The 21,039-nt window shown below is 36.7% G+C and overlaps 1 protein-coding gene across 7 annotated transcripts in view; it reads right to left on the minus strand.

Moving 5' to 3' along the window:
- RALGAPA1 (Ral GTPase activating protein catalytic subunit alpha 1) overlaps positions 1-21,039 on the minus strand; it is a 274,567-nt gene that overhangs the window by 93,959 nt on the left and 159,569 nt on the right. For all 7 annotated transcript variants that reach the window (XM_030318952.1, XM_032593697.1, XM_032593698.1 and 4 more), the window contains 2 exons: positions 8,105-8,239; positions 7,519-7,702 (listed from right to left, as the gene is read on the minus strand). In XM_030318952.1, the coding sequence (XP_030174812.1) occupies positions 7,519-7,702; positions 8,105-8,239 (319 nt within the window). The remainder of the gene's footprint in view (positions 1-7,518; positions 7,703-8,104; positions 8,240-21,039) is intronic.

Here is a 21,039-nt window from a genome sequence, read left to right on the forward strand (position 1 = left end):
AGTCAAGGACATGAAATGGCAGGACCTGAAGGAGGAGGAAGAGTGGGAGGAGAAGGAAGACAGAAAACAGAATAAAGGGAGGAAGGAAGAAGTGGAGAGAGACAATAACTTGGCAAAGCCCACTAGCCAAACACTGCCGGTGTGACTGCAAGCAGGTTGATGTGGAAGCCAATTCTAAAATGAGTGGTGTCGGGAAGTTGGGGACAGTCTTGATACTTTTCATCTACGAGGCAGGGGAAGAGTTGTCATTGGTAAGGAAGCACTCATCATTTATGTTAGAAGAGGATGTTTGTGTGTTTGTATGTGTGTGTACATACAGTGTTGTCTTAGTTATAGACATGATTACAGGATGATTGTGTCTCTATATTGTTCTACCATTGTCATAGAGTGATCTTGTCTGAACACTGTTTATATTCTGAAAGTTAATCATTTGGAAACACTATGGCCTATCTGCCAGAATAAATCTAGATTTGAGAATGTCCTGATGATCAAAGTATTATCTACATAAATTCCTTAGTTTTAAGTGTACTTTGTGATGCATTTTGGCAACTGTACAGAGTTGTGTAACCACCAACATAGTATGTAGTAAAATTCCGACATAAAAAAATAAATTATACTTTATGTAAATTATATCTCAATAAACTCCACTTTAAAAAAAAGTTTATTGTTGAAAGTGCTGCTATAAACATTGGGTACAAGTGCCCCTATGCATCAGCACTCCTGTACCCCTTGGCCTAAATGTCCATCAACTGATGAATGGATAAAGAAATTGTGGTTTATATACACAATGGAATACTACTTGGCAATGAGAAAGAATGAAATATGGCCTTTTGTAGCAATGTGGATGGAACTGAAATGTTATGCTAAGTGAAATAAGTCATACAGAGAAAGACAGATACCGTATGTTTCACTCTTATGTGGATCCTGAGAAACTTAACAGAAGACCACGGGGGAAGGGAAGGAAAAAAAAAGTTAGAGAGGGAGAGAGCCAACCCATAAGAGACTCTCAAAAACTGAGAATAAACTGAGGGTTGATGGGGAGTGGGAGGGAGAGGAGGATGGGTGATGGGTATTGAGGAGGGCACCTGTTGGGAGGAGCACTGGGTGTTGTATGGAAACCAATCTGACAATAAATTTCATATTAAAAAAAAGTTTGTAAGGACATTAGCTTGTGCACTGCTCATGTGATGCTTAAAAAGAAGCAAGAAAAAAGAATAGTGTTATATTTTCAAGGCCATAGCCCTCACTGACTACAAGCAGAGATCAGTAAGAAACCAGCTGCTATGCCATTAATAGCAAAAACATCTTTTTCCATTATTCCAACTCTAAAAGAGAACTTTGGTTGACTTTGAAATGTTGGAGTATCAAAATTTTAATCTTCTTCCATTATCAATCATGGTTTATGACCACATACATGTATATATATGAATACTTTTCAGTTCACTTAAAAAGATCCAATTATATTGAGTTGTTCTTCAATTATAAATACGCCTAGTTCTGAAAATCAGCTATTCAACACTAGATAACACTAAATGATTAACCTTAATTCAATCCTACATTTTTTCAAGACCATATGCAGGTCAAGTAAAAAGATATGTCATTGGATGAAAAAACAGAGAAGTGGCTTGAATGTAGCGTCTGCTTTCCCTTCCCCTCATTAAAACTTAGAATGCAGTGAAAGTTCATGCTGTTGGGGACCTTACAGACAATTTAGCCAGTACTCATCATTTTGAACGTGAGGACAAGTGGGTACACAAGAGCTAAGGGATTGGTCTACCAAAGAACAGGGCTGGTCTTTTGCTTCCCAGTTCAGTGTTAGTTCCATCTTTACCACAACTCTAATTTCCGTATTTTTATCTTTTGTTAAAATGCCCTTTTCGGGGCGCCTGAGTCAGTTAAGGGTCTTGAGCCTTGAATTTGGCTCAGGTCATGATCTCATGGTTTGTGAGTTTGAGTCTCATGTCGGGCTCCGACTGACAGCCACGAGCTTGCTTGGGATTTCCTCTCTCTGCCCCTCCCCACTAGTGTTCTCAATTGCTCTCAAAATAAATAAACATTTTTTAAAAATGCCCTTTTCTTTTAGCAAATTACTGTGACATATGGAAACAATTCAACTTTTTTTCCCTGTGTATAGTAACTTCAAGATAGTATTATTTAGCATACCTTAGTATCTATAAAGGCCAGATCGATTGAAAAGCTCATCTAACTAAGACCTAATCACATTTTAAATGGTAATAAAAGGGGTGTCTGGGTGGCTAAATTGTTTGAATGTCCGACTTCAGCTCAGGTCATAGTCTTGCAGTTCGTGAGTTTGAGCCCCGTGTTGGGCTCTGTGCTGACAGTCTGGAGCCTGGAGCCTGCTCTGATTCTGTGTATTCCTCTCTCTCTGCCCCTCCCCTGCTTGTACTCTCTCCCTCTCAAAAATAAACAAACAGAAAAATTGTAATAAAAAATTGTAATTAAAGACATTACAAATTTTTTCATGTATGAAAAGAATTTTCTGTTCTTTCTTTGTCCTCCTCCTTTTGAGTGATAAACTTAAATATATGACTTGTTCTAAGCAATGAATCTTTTTTGTAGAACATTTTTGAGAAGTGAAAGAATATAATTTAATAGAAACATCACAAAACAGAGAAAAATTCCTGACTTCGCCTCTGGCTTGATCTGTGATCTTAGAGAAATCACATGAAACACTTCAAACACCATTTTTCTTTAAGAATAATACAGATTTTTTTTTTATAAAGATGAATTGAAAACTTATATACAAAGTTGAATATAACAGAAGCAATATAAATCATTCAATTTTGAGAGCATTATAAGTATCACAGGTTTTATGAGTTCCTTTTTCAAATTTACTTATAAATAAACTGCAAGAATGAGCCAGCTCTCCCCAAAACAAAACCCTAGTCCTAGGTTCCTGTCCATCCTATACATCCTCTTCTCAAAGGAAGAGACAGTGGGAATGCAGTTCAAATGAACTCATTTACGAATCTGTCATAATTACTAACACTGAGAATACTTACAAACTATATTTAGATTTTAGATGTAGGTAACAGCATTTTCTTTCCTAAGCTGCTTCTCTAAATTCAGGATATATATAAATATGGAAGGATAAAAATCTCTCAATTTGTTAATTGGACAATTTTATTTAAAATTTTGAGTTATGAACTATGGAACATATGTATCTCTCCTCAAAATCAATTTAGATATAAAGAAAACATATGAAATTCTCTAAATTAGATATTCAAAATGAAATTCTAAATAACTAGCCTTGTGAGAAAATGTAACATGAAGATATCGATGCTTCTAAGGCTTTGTGTAACTAACATTCATTTAAATAAGTCTATTCAGGGTTGTCTTTTCAGATTGTCAGATTAAACAAACCCTCCAGCATTTGCAGCAAACCCATAATTACAGATTATTACAGCATACAAAAGCAGCAAGACATAAAAAGCTGCTGCAATTCATTGCACTCTAATAGAACATGCAGAGGAAGTTAATTTTGGCAAATGCTTTAAATATTAGCTTTGCATAATATGTATAGGTGAAACTGTAATTAGGACAAAATGAATCCTTTGGAGCCTCCTTTCACTCTGACCCTGCAAATGATGACTTTTTGCTAATAAGACTACTGCTATTTGACAAAAAGCCAACTTTACTACCTTGCTTTATTATTTAGTAAATTTAATAATTACACCTACTCCTGCCAATAGTCCTCAAATCAGACTCGTTCAATCTAATACTGAGCTTATTAGGGACACTCTATGTTTAGAAGTCTTTGGCCAAAAAAGTGCTTGAAGATGATGAAACATGCCTTAGACAAGGGCACGATTAGTCACTTTGCCATATTAAAAAAAAAAAAAAAAAAACGAACACAGCATGTTGTCACTATAGACCACAGGATCACCTGCTGTTGGCTTACAGCTGTTCCTAAAAGGTTCTGCATTAATCTGGTCCTTTATACCTTTAAGAAAGTCCAAAGGGAACAACTTAGCACATTTAGAGAACAATACTCCACAGAGTATTTGGTATCAATATAAAACTCATCTATTTAAATCTTTACCTTTGTGTCTTTTACTGTAACTGTTAATGGTACAGTAAATTTTGTCTGAAATACATTAAAAACTCCCTTTACATAAGTAAACTACTTATTTCACTGTTTAACAAGTGTGCTATACTGCCCTCAGGCTTCATCATTTTACCCTTTTGAGAATAATGCAAAAAGTAACTAATCTTTTCAGATAATTTTGCTTTTAAGTAAAATAAACAGTTTTACTATACCAAATCTAAAGAATTAAATATATAAAGTTGTCTATATATCAATTATGGTCTAAATTATTTTGCTATACTATGCTTCCCAGTATATCTCTACTATATCTGAGCTTCAATTTAAATCTTATATTCTTATTTCAGTTCTGTATACAGCTGACCCTTGAAAAATATGGGGGTTAGGGCACTGATCCCTCCATGCAGTGAAAAATCCACGTTTTAACTTTTTACTTCTCCCAAACTTAACTGCGAATAGCCTATTGTTCATAAAAAGCCTTACCAACAACATAAGCAGTTGATTAACACACATTTTGAATGTTTTTTTTGTATTGTATACTGTATTCTTATAATAAAGCTAAAGAAAAGAAAATCATAAAGGAGAAAAAATATATTTATAGTAAAAAAAAAACAAACTCCATGTGTCAGTGGACCTGCACAGTTCAAACCCACACTGGTCAAGGGTCAACTGTATTTGTGTTTTAGAGAAACTATTAGTAATTTGTGACCAATCCCAAACCCTAGCCCTATTTCTTTGATGTGTAACTTCATATCTTTATTTGCATTCTATGTCACCAATCCATCATCATGGCCACATCTTAGATGTCTTGAACATTTATAACTATTACACCTTTAAAAATCAAACTCGTCCAGGACACCTGAGTAGCCCAGTCGGTTCAGTGTCCAACTCTTGGTTTCGGCTCAGGTCATGATTTCACAGTTTGGGACACTGAGCCCCACGTTGGGCTCTGTGCTGACAGTGTGGAGCCTGCTTGGGATTCTCTCTCTTCCCTCTTTGTCCCTACACAATTTGCATACTTTTCCTCTCTCAAAATAAATACACTTAAAAAAATTTTTTTCAATTAAATAAAAATCAAACTCTCACTTAATAGCTTACTCTTTGACCACAATCTCTCATCTAGTAATTTTCCCATTCTGTTTTGTAGAGCCCTTGGAGAGGGCTGTTAGGAGATGGACAGAATAGAGTTCAGTAGGATACAAGGCCTCCACCCTGCTGCAGCTCTGCTTTTATCAGTTTTACAAAGTGGGCTTCCTTGTGAAATTTATTTGCAGGGGTTCCACTGCCTAAAAACTCATTTTAAAAACTACTGTCCTAACATACTGATGCTCTCAGTGATTCTCAACCTCGGCTGCATATTAACCACCCGCAAAGCCTTAAAAAATCCTAGCAATCCCAAATCAATATATCAAAATCTCTATGGATGGGAACAGAGCAGCAGTATTTCAATGTGCAACCAAGGCTGAGAATCACTATTCTAACTTACTAGCAACATTTACTTTCTGATTCAATGAATCACTCCATTTTCTTCCAACTTATTAGCCATTTCCTAGCATCAGTTCAACCCTCACCAAGCCTTGATTCCATGGCTAAACCATATACCAACATTCTGAAAACCACAGTTACCAGGTATTCTGCCACATCCACCTTACTGAATGCTGACTGGTGCAAGTAAAACTTTGTAGTTTCCATCTTCTGTTGGACTCTCAATAACATCTGCTAATCCCCTTAATCTACTTCCATCTTCTTTTTCTTTCTGGGTCAGAATAAGGGCTAATATTAGCATCTATACTTTCTAGCTCACTCTTCAGGAGCTTCACCCTACTAATGATCCCCTTCCCATCTTCCTTCTCAGTTTTTAGAAGTTCAAGTCTCTTCATCCTTAGAAATCCTTTACCTCTGCTGAGAATTATTTTTTAGCTTACTTACTGTCTTATCATTTATCTTTCTTTTTTATACAGTCCAGCTTCTTTAAAGAGTACTTTTGACAAATGGCTCTATTTCTTTAACTCCTCTTTGCTCTTCAACCCACAGCCATCCACTTCTCCCTCCTACTTCTCTGCTGAAACTAAAGCAGACATATTTTTCAGTCTTTCTGCATCTGGCCTATCATTTAATACCATTACCCAATCTTTTAAATATCTTTCTCCTGTTTTTGTTTCTGAGAAATTATTCTCTCCCAGTTTTCCTTCCTTTCCAACTTTTTTTCTTCTCAGAATACACACATACGTGCGCGTGTGTGCGTGCAGACAAATATAGATTCCTAACAAAGACCTTTCTGCTACGATTGAGATCTGCATATACAACAAACTGTCCACTAGCAGTCTTCATATGACTATCTGACATTCATCCCAAACTACACCATTTGCAATATTGCACCTCCTCATTCTCCTTCCCAAACCTCTAGCCTTTCTCATATTCTTGGTCTACTTTGGGAGAGATCTAACCAATTTAGGCCTTTAGCAATTCTTGGTAGGCCTATTGCAACAGCTTCATGATTGGTTTCTCTGATCCTGGTTTAACTTTCCTAAAATCAATCTTTACCAGAGATCAGCAAACTTTTTCTGTAAGGGGCAGATAGTAAATATTTTCAGCTTTCTGGACCACATGATCTCGGTTGCAACTATTCAACACTACTGTTGTTGCACAAAAGCCGACACAATGATACATAAATGAAAGCATGGATGTGTCCCAATAAAACTTTATTTACAGAAACAGGTGGCAGGCATGGGCCATAATCTGCCAACTCCATAAAACACTGCTTTCAAACTGCTCTCAGTACTAATTTTCTCATGTATATAACCTTCTTAAAACCCTTCAATAATTTGCTGGGTTCCTCTAAACTACCTCTGTGTCTTAAATGTACTTTTATTTTTATACTCGTATTTAAAGGTTATTTATTTACATCTTTCTCTTATATCTGAAAGTAAACTCTCTGAATGTAGAAACAATGTGGCTTAAAAAAAAAAACGTTACTGAGTTCACTACCTACCAAGAACTGTACAAAGGGTTTTACACATATTATCTTATTCAGGACTCAAAACCACCACGAGGGAATAAATATTATCAGCCCTATTTTATAGATAAGGAAACAGACATAGCCACTCAGCTAGTAAATGAGAGTCAAAATTCAATACCACATCTTTTAGACTCCAAAGCTAAATCTCTTATTCCATTATAGAAATCCTATGATGTATAAAGTAAAGTATCAAAAAAACCTTACCAGAATAACTTCACTAGAAGTATAAAGGGAGTGTCATCACATATAATCTTAGTAACTGTGTTTCTGAAGTTATTTTTTAAACTAAAAATGAACTTTGCTAGAATATACATGGTGAGATACAGAACTACAAAGTAAGATATACTCATCTCCATTATTTTTACTTATGGCCTCAAATCATACTTTGAGAGAATCCAAGAAATAATACTGTCCTAAAGTGAATTCCTTTTACCTTCTGTCACTGGCTGAAGTTTAGAAGATCGTTCCGAATCTGGAGAGTGAAGAGGTTCAGGCTCTTTCAGACTTTCCAAATGCATAAAAGGGTCATAATCTACAGATGCCAAGTCAGAGAGGCTCATTGGAAAATACCTTGGATTGCTAAAACACTGAGCTCCATAAACACACCCATGTAATACCTGGAAGTACGAGGGAAAACAGTTTTCCTTTTCAGTGAAGATAAATAAATAAAGATAAATGGAGAAAAATGACAACTGGTAATACAAGAGCTTGAAAAAATTTTTTAAATATTTTAAAACTCAGTTCTTCAATCAAGGTAAAATTTAATGCCTTTTAAAAACAAGAATGAGTAAATTTAACTAATGATTCTCACATTCCATAAGGATTTGACTCCTTTCAAAAATCTGCAGTAAAGCAGAAGCATCTTGTAGGAAGAAGTTTTAATTACTCTTAGGTACTATAAGATAAATCTATGTTCTTAGAAAATATATAGCTCTAAAAACAAAAATGTAATACCAAGAAATTTCTTTAGGTTTTAAAAACTGTGGTTACCAAATAAACAATAAAGCAAATAAGGTTACCTTATAAATGCAATTGAGGACAGATTTTTCTATTTTATCATTTTCTGCTCCTGTAGCATGGACTGGTTGGAGCAGTGTCTTTAGAGGTAAGGCCATGATCCAGTCCAGGAGGCACAGAAGTAAGGATACAACCAACTGTAACAACAACAAAAGAGATGATTATGACTGTAAACTCACAAAATAAGAGCTTTAATACATTTAACAGAAATTCACCAACTTATTTTTTGTCTTCCAAAATGTATTTCAGGAATAAAATCAACCCTAATTCTACTATGAATATTTACTTAGATCTGATTTTAAGATATTGCATATGAACATTATGGTGGGTTTCTTCCTCATATTTTAAAGCCAGCACAATGGAACTTTAAGTGTAATAAACAGGACGGCAAAAATTATTTAAAATTCCTATAAAACGCTGAGCCTAAAACAGAACAGACATCAAGTAGCTTGACTTATTTAAAACTGTTCAAGGAATAGATCACAAATGAAAGGTTGAGTTCACATATATCAAAAATATTTCTACATTCCTTTTAAAGAACAAAAAGAACCAATAAAACATCAAAAAACTGACATCCTCAATATAACCAAAAAACAGAACATCCAGACTTCAAATTATCTGTGAGTAGAAACTATCAGCAAATCCCAGCAAGCTTTTCCTCATTATCCCATTACAAACTTTCATGAAGAGCAAGGGCAGTTTAGGAAAAATTGTAAAAGAGAAGCAAGAACTAGGTATAAAGCTAAAAACCAAGCCAGAAAGAAAAAGTTACCCTAAGTATGAGAATATTGAAAAAGTGTACTGGTAGATACGGAGTAGAAAAAAGGACTTAAAAGTACACACAGGAAAGGTAATGCTTTGGAGAAGACGAATGTTAAGAAGGAATAGGGAGACATCCTGTGGCAAACATGTAGTAAAAAGAAAAAGCAGAATTTAGGAACCTGCAAGACAAACAAATTTTAAAAATTGATGGGTTTATAATTTCTCTCCTCCTTAAAAAGCATCATCCAATAAACTGATGGATCTACAATTCCTCCCCTTAAAAAGACAATAAAGACACTAAACTTTGTTGAATCACCAGATGAGGGAGCTCTTGAAGTAGGAATCTTATAAACCACCCCAAGCCACCAGTCCTGTTCACAGAAATGCAGAAGCAGCCTTCATCTATATAAAACTATTATAAAAAGAAAACAAAAAATGAGAATCTAAACAGTTCAACTGATGAAACTCCTGCTCAAAAAACCCAATTATGAAGGAGAAGAAAACTATAACACAACATTCTAATCTAAATTACATATTATCAAACAGCATTTAAAAAAATATATATTTATTATCAAGTTAGCTAACATACAGTATATACAGTATGCTCTTGGCTTCGGGAATAGATTCCCATGATTCATTATTTACATACAACACCCATGTTCATTCCAACAAGTAAAAGCATTTAGATATGGAGGACAAAGAAAACCCCATCTTAAATCAGAAATTAAAAACTAAGAATAGAATTCTTAGAATTTAGAAATTAAAAACTAAGAACTAAGAAAGGAAGAATTGTTTCATGTCAAGAAAAGAAGTAAAATGACAAAATCATATTAGAAATGAAGCCTAGATTACAGGATGCCTAAAGAAGAATAAATTTGAAAAAAACAAAAACAAAATTTAATATGGGGCTTTGAAGAATGGTGGGAAAACAATTAAAAGAATAAAAATGAGATTTAAAATAAGATAAAAAGTGTCAGAGAAAAAATGTTTGAGATAAAGAGAGAAAAAGAATATCCAATTTACATATTTGGAGTCTCTGTATATATACATGTTAAAAAGGTTCACCAGAAGCCAGGACAAACTGACCTGCAATAATCAACTCTAACACATATCCTGGTAAAACTTTAAAAGTAAGACTTCAAACATAAAGAAAAAAGATATCCTTAGGGCCTCCTGGAAAAAAAGATGCAATAATTTAGAAGGGCAAGAGAATAAAACAGGCTTCAGACTTCTCAAAAACAATACACAAAGCAAGGCAATACTTAAAAAAAACAAAAAAACTTCAAGGAAAGTAAATGTGAACCTAAGGATTCTATATCTAGCAAAGATGTTTCTCAAGTATCAGGGTTACAAAAAAAGTTTTAAATATACCAGCCCTCAGGGAATTCTGTATTTATGGGCCTGTCCTGAAGAATAAAGATGAACTTCATCTAACCAAATAGTTGACTGAGGAACTTCAGCAAAAAGAATGGTATTTGATACACGTAGTTACAAAAGCTAAGACTAAAAAAATAAAGGTAGAGATGAGCGTGGAAGAATCATTTATTATATGACCTATCCTATGTGTTATATGTAGAAATAAAGTAACTAAAAATGGAGGCAAAGAGAGAAGAAAAGTAAAATAAGCTCATTTATTAACGTAAATGCGATGAGATAAAGGATACCATTAAATAATCACAAACCACACAAAAAAAGTGTTTTAAAAAATAAGAGGTTAAGAAAGCAAGGAAATAAAAGTATTTTTAAAAGGCATACATAGAAATGTAACCACAAGAACAAAGTACAAAATTCCCTGAATACCAAAAGGAACTTAAAAAATAGAACAAAGGAAATATATCTTGTAGACAAAGAAACACAGACGCAAATTAGAATTCAAACCAAAAAGCACTCATGTTAAAAGCTACAACTCAAACGAAATGAAGACTTATGGGTATCTCTGTATCAAATAACACAGTGACTATCTTTATAAAGCAAAAACTACAATAGATGCAAAGAAATATAAAAACATTTAGCAAACTTTAACACACCACTCAGTATAAGACAGATCAAGTGGACAAAATACAGGCATACTTATTTTATTGTGCCTCACTTTACTGTACTTCACAGGTACTGTGTACTTTACAAATTGAAGGTTTGTGGCAACCCTGTCTTAAGCAAGTGTTTAAGCACCATTTTCTGACAGCATTTGTTCACTTTGTGTCTCTGTGTCACATACTGGTAATTCTCGCAATATTTCTAACTTTTCCATTTTTATTGTTATTATATTTATTATGGTGATCTGTGACCTCTGATGTTATTACTGTAATTGTTTTGGGGTGCTACAAACTGTGTCCATGTAAGTTAGCAAACTTAATCAGTAAACATTGTGTGTGTTCTGACTGCTCCATTAATCAGCTATTCCCCATCCTTTCTCCTCAGGCCGCCATATTCCCTGAAACACAACAATACTCAAATTAGGCCAATTAATAATCTACAATGGCCTCTAGTGTTCAAGTGAAAGAGTCACGTGACTCTCACTTTAATCAAAAGCTAGAAGTTAAATTTAGCGAGGAAGGCATGTCTAAAGTCAAGACAAGCTGAAAGCTAGGCTTCTTGTGCCAAACAGCCTAGATGTGAATACAAAGGAAAAGTTTTTGAAGGAAATTAAAAGTGCTACTCTAGTGAACACATAAATGATAAGAAAGCAAAACAGCTGTGTTTGCCAATACAGAGAAAGTTTTATGGTTTGGATGGAGGATCAAACCAGCTGCAAAATTCCTTACGTCAAAGCCTAACCCAGAGCAAGGCTCTAACTCTCTTAAATTCTATGAAAGCTGAAGGAGGTAAGGAAGCTACAGAAAAGAAGTCTAAAGCTAGCAGACATTGGTTCATGAAGTTTAAGGAAAGAAATCACCTACATAACATAACAGTGCAAGATGAGGCAGGAAATGGTGATACAGAGGCTGCAGCAAGTTATCCAGAAGATGCAGCCAAGAAAACTAATGAAAGTAGCTACACTAAACAACAGATTTTCAATGTAGACAAAACAGCCTTCTATTTGAAGAAGATGTACCCAGGACTTTCATGGCTAGAGGGAAGTCAATGTCTGGCTTCAAAGCTTCAAAGGACAGGCTGCCTCTTTTGGTGGGGGCTAATGCAGCTAGTGTCTTTAAGTTGAAGCCAGTGTTCATTTACCATTCCAAAAATCCTCGGGCCCTTAAGAATTATGCTAACTCTATTCTGCCTGTACTCTATACATGGAACAGCAAAGCCTGGATAACATCACATCTGTTTACAACATGGTTTACTGAATATTTTAAGTCCAAGAGCTCTGATGGAGATGCACAATGAGGTTAATGTTGTTTTCATGCCTACTAACACAACATCCATTCTGCAGCTCCTGGATCAAGGAGAAATTTTGACTTTCGGGTCTTATTATATAAGAAAGACATTTCATAAGGTTATAGCTGCCATGGATAGTGATTCATCTGAAGGATCTGGGTAAACCAAATTGAAAACCTTCTGGAAAGGATTCGCCATTCTGGATGCCATTAAGAACATTCATGATTAGGGGTGCCTGGTGGCTCAGTCCATTAAGCATCTGACTTTGGCTCAGGTCATGATCTCACAGTTTGTGAGTTCAGGTCCTGTGTCGGGCTCTGTGATGACAGCACAGAGCCTGGAGCCTGCTTCAGATTCTGTGTCTCCCTCTCTCTCTGCCCCTGCCCCACTTGCCCTCTGTCTCTTTCTTCTCTCTCAAAAATAAATGAACATTAAAAAAAAATTAAAAAAAAAAAAAAGAACATTCACGATTCATGGGAAGTGGTCAAAATATCAACATTAACAGGAGTATGGAAGAAGTGACTTCAAATTTCATGGATGACTTTGAGAGGTTGAAGATTTCTGTGGAGGAGATAACTGCAGTATTGGTAGAAATAGCAAGAGAACTAGAATTAGAAGTGAGGTCTGTACATCCAGATGGCCAACAGGCACATGAAAAGATGTTCAGCGTCGCTCCTTATCAGGGAAATACAAATCAAAACCACACTCAGGTATCACCTCACGCCAGTCAGAGTGGCCAAAATGAACAAATCAGGAGACTATAGATGCTGGAGAGGATGTGGAGAAATGGCAACCCTCTTGCACTGTTGGTGGGAATGCAAATTGGTGCAGCCGCTCTGGAAAGCAGTGTGGAGGTTCCTCAGAAAATTAAAAATAGACCTACCCTATGACCCAGCAATAGCACTGCTAGGAATTTATCCAAGGGATACAGGAGTACTGATGCATAGGGGCACTTGTACCCCAATGTTCATAGCAGCACTCTCAACAATAGCCAAATTATGGAAAGAGCCTAAATGTCCATCAACTGATGAATGGATAAAGAAATTGTGGTTTATATACACAATGGAGTGCTACATGGCAATGAGAAAGAACGAAATATGGCCCTTTGTAGCAACGTGGATGGAACTGGAGAGTGTGATGCTAAGTGAAATAAGCCATACAGAGAAAGACAGATACCATATGGTTTCACTCTTATGTGGATCCTGAGAAACTTAACAGGAACCCATGGGGGAGGGGAAGGAAAAAAAAAAAAAAAAAGAGGTTAGAGTGGGAGAGAGCCAAAGCATAAGAGACTGATAAAAACTGAGAACAAACTGAGGGTTGATGGGGGGTGGGAGGGAGGGGAGGGTGGGTGATGGGTATTGAGGAGGGCACCTTTTGGGATGAGCACTGGGTGTTGTATGGAAACCAATTTGTCAATAAATTTCATAAAAAAAAAAAAAAAGAAGTGAGGTCTGTAGATGTTGACTGGACTACTACAATGTCATGATCAATATTTAATGAATAAGGAGTTGCTTCTCATGAATAAGGAAAGAAAGTGGTTTCTTGAGATGAAATCTCTTCCTGGTGAAGATGTTGTGAAGATGTGAAATTACAACAAAAGATTTAGAATATACATAAACATACATAGTTGATAAAATGGCAACATCGTTTCAAAGGACTGATTCCAATTTTCAAAGAAATTCTACTGTGGGTAAAGTGCTATCAAACAGGATCGTATGCTAGAGAAATTGTGGGGGGAAAAAAGTCAATCAATGTGGCAAACTTCCTTACTGTTTTATGTTAAGAAATTGCCACAGCTGCCCCAACCTGGAGCAATCACCGTGATCAGCCACCAGTGCTAAGGCAAGACCCTCCACCAGTAAAAAAGATTACAATTTATTGAAAGCTCAGATGATGGTTAGCATTTTTTAGCAATAAAGTATTTTTAAAAATGTTAAAAAAATTTTTTTTTAATGTTTATTTTTGAGACAATGTGAGAGACAGAGCGCAAGCAGCAGAGGGGCAGAGGGACACACAGAATCTGAAGCGGGCTCCAGGCTCTGAGCTGTCAGCCCAGAGTCAGACGCAGAGCTCGAACTCATGAATTGTAAGATCATGACCTGAGCCAAAGTCGGACGCTTAACCGACTGAGGCACTCAGGCGCCCCAGCAATAAAGTATTTTTAAATTAAGGTATATACATGGTTTTTTTGAACATATTGCTATTGCACACTTAATAGACTATAATGCAGGTTTTTTTTTTTTTTAAAGGTAGGGCTTTTTTGTTTTTTGTTTTTAAATAATTTGAGAGAGAGAAAGCACACAAGTCAGGGAGAGCGGCAGAGGGGGGAGAGAGAATCTTAAGCAGGCTCCATGCTCAGTGTGGAGCCTAACACAGGGCTCGATCCTATGACCCTGGCTGGGATCATGACCTGAGCCAAAATTCAGAGTCAGATGCTCAGTCAGCTGAGCCACCCAGGAACCCCAGACTATGGTGTAGTTTAAGCATAACTTTTATATGCACGGAGAAACCAAAAAATTCATTTTACTTGCTTTACTGAGATATTCACTTTATTGTGGTAGTTTGAAACCAAACCCAAATGTTTCTAAGGTATGCCTGTATAATCCATTTGAATAAAAGTTATTTGCGATCCTCTTCTCTTTTGCATTGTTTGTGGGAATGCAAGCTGGTGCAGCCACTCTGGAAAACAGTATGGAGGTTCCTCAAAAAATTAAAAATAGAACTACCCTATGAACCAGCAATTGCACTACTAGGTATTTATCCAAGGGATACAGGTATGCTATTTCGAAGGGACACATGCACCCCCATGTTTATAGCAGCACTATCAACAATAGCCAAAGTATGGAAAGAGCCCAAATGTCCAAAGATGGATGAATGAAGAAGATGTGGTATATATATATACAATGGAGTATTACTTGGCAATCAAGAAGAATGAAATCTTGCCATTTGCAACTACGTGGATGGAACTGGAGGGTATTATGCTAAGCGAAATTAGAGAAAGACAAATATATGACTTCACTCATATGAGGACTGTAAGACATAAAACAGATGAACATAAGGGAAGGGAAACAAAAATAACATAAAAACAGGGAGGGGACAAAACATAAGAGACTCTTAGAGAACAAACAGAGGGTTAGTGGAGGGGTTGTGGGAGGGGGGTAGGCTAAATGGGTAAGGGGCATTAAGGAATCTACTCCTGAAATCATTGTTGCACTATATGCTAACTAATTCGGATGTAAATTTAAAAAAAAATTTTTAAAAATGTGGGAATGGATCCTTCCACAATAAACATCTCAAGCGCACTGGATATGTCATATTTTTAAGCTCGTATGGGCAGTAGTGTTTTCAAAGGGCAGTAAGAGCATCTGCCCAATGGGGAGGAATATTTTATCACTGTCATTGTTTATCTTGATGCTGACAAATAAAAAGCAAGCTGTCTTTAAAAAAAAAAAAGTTACTTGAGATCCTCAATACTACTTAATAGTATCAAAGAGAGCCTGTCACCAAGAGTCTAAAAACGGCTAGTACGGAATTTGAAGAAATAGATCCCAGTAATTTTAGACACTGATTATTCACTTTAAAAGGCAAAGCTGAACTTTTAAATCTGATTATCCATTTGGAAAAACAACAAAAATTAACTCCCTATCTCAAAACATACAGAATAAACTTCAAATGGATGAGGGATAAACATTGTAAGGAATGAAACCATACAAGTGCTAGAAGAAAACATGGGTGAATTCCTCTTTATCCAGGGTACAGTGAAAATTCAGACACAATAAAAGATAAATCGACCACATAAAAACCATTTTTTTCCGTGATCCCCCCCACACAAGAAACAATAACAAAAACCCACCGTAAAAAAGAGAAAATATTTGTGACAGATACCAGTTAAGAGCTAATATCCCTAGTACATAAAAATTTGAGTGGAAAACACCAAAACCTGACAGAAAATGTATGAAAATATGAATAAACAAGTCACAAAAATAAAAAATAAGGCCATTAGTAAATATGAGAGGATATTCAACTTCATTTAAGTGGAAACTACACTGAGATGCCATTGCTCCCCCATCGAACTGGCAAAATGTTCAAAATAAGACACAATGTGTGGATGAGACTCTAGGCAAACAGACACTAACAGTTGGCTTGTGGGAATGCCAATATTTAACATAATTACCAATCTGTTTACCTTCTGACCCAGCAATTCCACTTCTAGGAATATACCCTGAAGACACATTCCAATAATGTAAAAATATACAGGCACAGAGTGAGTCACTGCAGCACTGTTTGCAATTGCAAAATTCTGAAAATAACCTATACATCCATGTATAGGAGAGTGAGTTGAATAAACTATGGTACACTCACATAATGGAGCACAAACACTACATAGCCACAGAAAAGACCATGGAAGATATTCATGAATTGATGTATTGTGAATTTCCAGGATATCCTGCAAGTAAAAAATCTAAAGTACCAAGGAATACCTAGAATATGATATCTTTTAACAAACAAGGAGAAAACATAAATGTATCTGCTCATTTGTGTAAAAATAAACAAAGAATAGGCACACCATAAATAAAAAATAAATAAATAAAAACAACAGGGATGGGGAAAAAAACACTAAAATGGAATAGAAACTGAAAAAATGACCCAAATTGTATTTCAAATGAATTATATAACCATATGGAGGTGAGGCTAAGAAGAGAAGAAGGAATCCAAATAACTTTTAAACACAGCTTTTGAACTATATACTCTCTTGGTAACTACATACAGGCATAAATACATTCTGAAACTGTTTTTATTTTTCTATAACTGCACAAGAAGTACTTTGCTGTGGATAAATGTGGACAATGGGAACTAGGTTCTCACTGTTGGGGCTGGTAGTTACAAACATGTAAAGGGGGAGGACAGATTGAACCTTGTGGTGTTGGGTTAGAATCAGAGGTGTCAAGGTAAACTCATGGTGTTTTAATACACACAAAGAAACATATATATGCATATATTACATTTTTACATAAAATACATATTATATATTTGTGTGTGTGTGTGTACATATCATCTATTTTTTAGCTCTATCTGGTCAGTGGGCCTAGGGAAAAAAAGACAACCCAATGACAATGTAGACACCTAGCTCCTAAATCTATATCAAAATACTATTTCTATTCAATGGAACCAGAGTTCCTTGGAGAAATGGCTAATTCCAGTACCAGGGAGGGGAAATACAGGCGGGTCTAAAAAATTCTGTGGTGACAGAAATTAAGGATATACTGAAAGGATAATGAGGAGGATATGTCAAAAGGACAAAGAAGCCACTTTGAAGGCCACTCCCACTGGTTAAGTCGGGGACCTTTTGAGCTTCAAAATAAAAAATGATAGTAAAAAAACTAAGGATTACAGTCCATTGCATAAAATAAGAATCATGATCTCACACTAGCAAGATGGATAGGGAATAAGAGAAATATCTTCCTTATCACAGAAAACTAATGAAGATAAAAGTAATGACAGAATTAGGAAATCACCATTTGGAGCTATCATAACATTTAATTCTGATAAGCGTTTCAATTGCTGGCAAAACTACTTAGTAATGTTTTAATGAGTGATAGGATATTTATACAGTCTCCAAGTGTCTTCCCACAAGATACTTTTTAATTGGGAAAGGTAAATAGTAAACTGGCTCAAGCTCTTAGCTGCCCCTCAAACCTTTGTGACTGTCCAAGCTGTGTCCCAAAAGGGTAGGAAATGCCAATATACCTATTCAGGATGCTGAAGGACTGCTAACTGCCTATCCCTTCAGCTCCCTGATGCAGGCTAATTGGAAGCCTGACTTTCAAGAAGCAGCTGGGCAAGTTGGGACATTAGTTATACAGTCTAGCCTCTATGAGAGAAGTTGAGAGCTGGGTAGTTTTGCTTACTCATTCTATGCTGAGCCAGAGGAAAGAGTTGTTGGGAATGCTGGTGCAAAGAGAGCCACCTCTGTTTTGTATGTTTCTAGAGAATTCATGAGTGCCAAGTTCTGTCAGCTCCCAGAAATAGGTGATTCGGGAGCTTCTCACTTAGTGTTGACAAGCTCCTTTCAGGGAGAAGCTGGAGACCTGGTTTTCTTGTTGAAGTCAGCCAGAGGGAGAGAATACAGGGGGAGTGCTCACTGGTTCTTAGGGGCTTCCGGGAGGACTGCAGTCAGCACCTAGATGAAGACTGGTTAGAAGCTAGACTCTCAGGCAGCAGCTGGGAAAGTATGTAGTTAAATCTTTTCTAGGGAAACAAAGGAGCACTTGTTAACAGGAGCATGAGCACCTGCTATGGCTATTCCCCTAGGGTTCAGCACAGAGGGAACAGGCAAAAAGGACCCTCCACTATTCTATCCCTAGAAAAGATCTGACTGCATTCTTTACCAGCTGCTGCCTGAGGGTCCAGACAGAAACTAGCTGAATGATCCTACACATCAGGCAGTGACAAGCCCTGTTGATTTTCAGAGGCAGGTGACCTGGGAGCCCATCTATGGGGAGGCAGACTTAAAAGCTGGCGGGCTAGATGCGTGTAGTCTAAACACTTCTCTCCTCAGAGAGAAGCTGGGAGTTGGGGGGTTCTCTTCTGATTATATGGAACTATGCCAAGGGTGGAGTTTATTACAAGAGTACATTCTCAGCATCCGTTACGTATTTTGATGTGGGTATTTTTTCAGTTGCCTGATGTGCAGGATCATTCAACTAGTTTCTAGATTTCTCCAGAGAAATGCTCCATATGTAGCAGTATCTTTGGTGCATCCACAGGAGGAAGAAAATTCAGGAGCCTTCTGTGTCTCTATTTTGGTGACCCCCTCCCCTCTCTGTTTGCTCTTTGTTATTCTTCAAGGTGTTATACTTTGCTAACTTTGCTGACTCTGTAACTTCTCTTTAAGGGATCTCATACATTCCCATAGTTTAATACTACTCATGTGTTGATGATGCCAATAATTTTGTGTTCAGCTTCAAATTTACCACTTTAGGCAAACAGTTGCTTTGCTGCATTTTACTGGGCATTATTCCTTACACGCAATACAATAAAAACGGAAATTCATCTTCAAAAAATCTGCTCTTTTTTTCTTGATTACTGTGGACTTTGTACATTCCACTGAGAATTTTTACTTTATTTTCTTAGCCTTATCAAGACATCAATTCTTACATTGATGATTATAATAATTACCATATTATTTTTTTTAAGTCAACATTCACACTTTTAAGTGATCTTTCACAAATCTAGTATTTCATAGTACATTAAAGAGCCTTCCAAAATGTCACTTAAAAAATTTTTTTTTCTGGGGGTGCCTGGGTGGCTCAGTCAGTTGGGTGTCTGACTACGGCTTAGGTCATGGTCTTGTAGTCTGTGAATTCAAGCCCCCTGTTGGGCTCTGTGCTGGTAACTCAGAGCCTGGAACCTGTTTCGGATTCTGTGCCTCTCTCTCTGCCCCTCCCATACTCAGGCTCTGTCCATCTCTCTCTCAGAAATAAACATTAAAAAAAATTAAAAAAATAAATAAAACAAGTTTTTGATGTTTATTTTTGAGAGAGAGAGAGAGAGAGAGAGAGAGAGAGAGAGAGAGAAGCACTCGTGTGCGCAGAGCATGAGCAGGGCAGAGAGGGAGACACAGAATCCGAAGCAGGGTCCAGGCTCCAAGCTGTTAGCACAGAGTCTGACATGGGGCTCGAATTCATGAACTGCAAGATCATGACCTGAGTTGAAGTCGGACATTTAACTGACCGAGCTACCCAGATGCCTCCAAAAAACTCACTTAAAAAATTTTATTTATTTATTTTGAGAGAGGTGGGGAGTGTGAGTGAGGGAGGGGCAGAGAGCAAGGGAGAGAGAGAATCCCAAGCAGGCTCCATGCTCCTCATGGAGCCTGATGTGAGGGCTCAATCAAAACTGTGAGATCATGACCTGAGCCAAAATCAAGAGTTGGACGCTTAACTGACTAAGCCACCCAGGCATCCCCAAAAGGTCATTTTCAAAAAAAGGACTTTCACAAAGGTCCAAAGTTCTTAGTGTGGCATCCAAGGCTCTCCATATCCTGACCCTTTTCTATCTCTGATGCCTAATTTCCCTTCTCTGAAGCATACACTTCACATCCTATAATATCTAATTGCCTATTGTTCTCCCATAACATACCATACATTTTATACCTACATGATTTTATACATGCTATTCCCTACAACTGGAATAACACTTTGACTCCAATCCTTGTCTCCATTTATGCAGAAAACCCTATCATCTTTTAGAAGTTTTCCCCTGGGGTGCCTGGGTGGCTCAGTCAGTTAAGCAATTGACTTCGGCTCAGGTCATGATCTCATGGTTCATGGGTTTGAGCCCTGCATCGGGCTTTGTGATGACAGCTCAGAACCTGGAGCCTGCTTCAGATTCAGTGTCTCCTTCTCTTTCTGCCCCTCCCCTGCTCATGCTCTGTCTCTCTCAGTCTCTCAAAACTAAGTAAATGTTAGAAAAATTTTCTTAAAAATTAAAAAAAGAAGTTCTCCCTTAACAAGCCCTCTGCATGGATAGTTAATCACTTCCTCCTCTATCCTACCCTGTGTCATACACATTTTTCTGCTTTTTATAGTAAGCATTTCTTATATTGGATTGCTGCTCTAATTGGATTGCCGCTCACTTGCCGCTCTAATCTTTAAAATCCATGAGAGCAGAGGCTACCTTATTTATATCTACTTAATTAGTTCCAAGCAGAATATCATACACATACTTTGTGATCAATAAATATTTAATGAATTAAGTGAGCAAGAAACAAAAACTGAATAGTGGAGATTTTTCATATTAATAGCTAGGCTTTGGAAGACAAAGATGATCTAGGAGGAAATGGCTAATT

This window comes from Lynx canadensis, chromosome B3 (assembly GCF_007474595.2).
Source record: "Lynx canadensis isolate LIC74 chromosome B3, mLynCan4.pri.v2, whole genome shotgun sequence".
NCBI lineage: Eukaryota > Metazoa > Chordata > Mammalia > Carnivora > Felidae > Lynx > Lynx canadensis.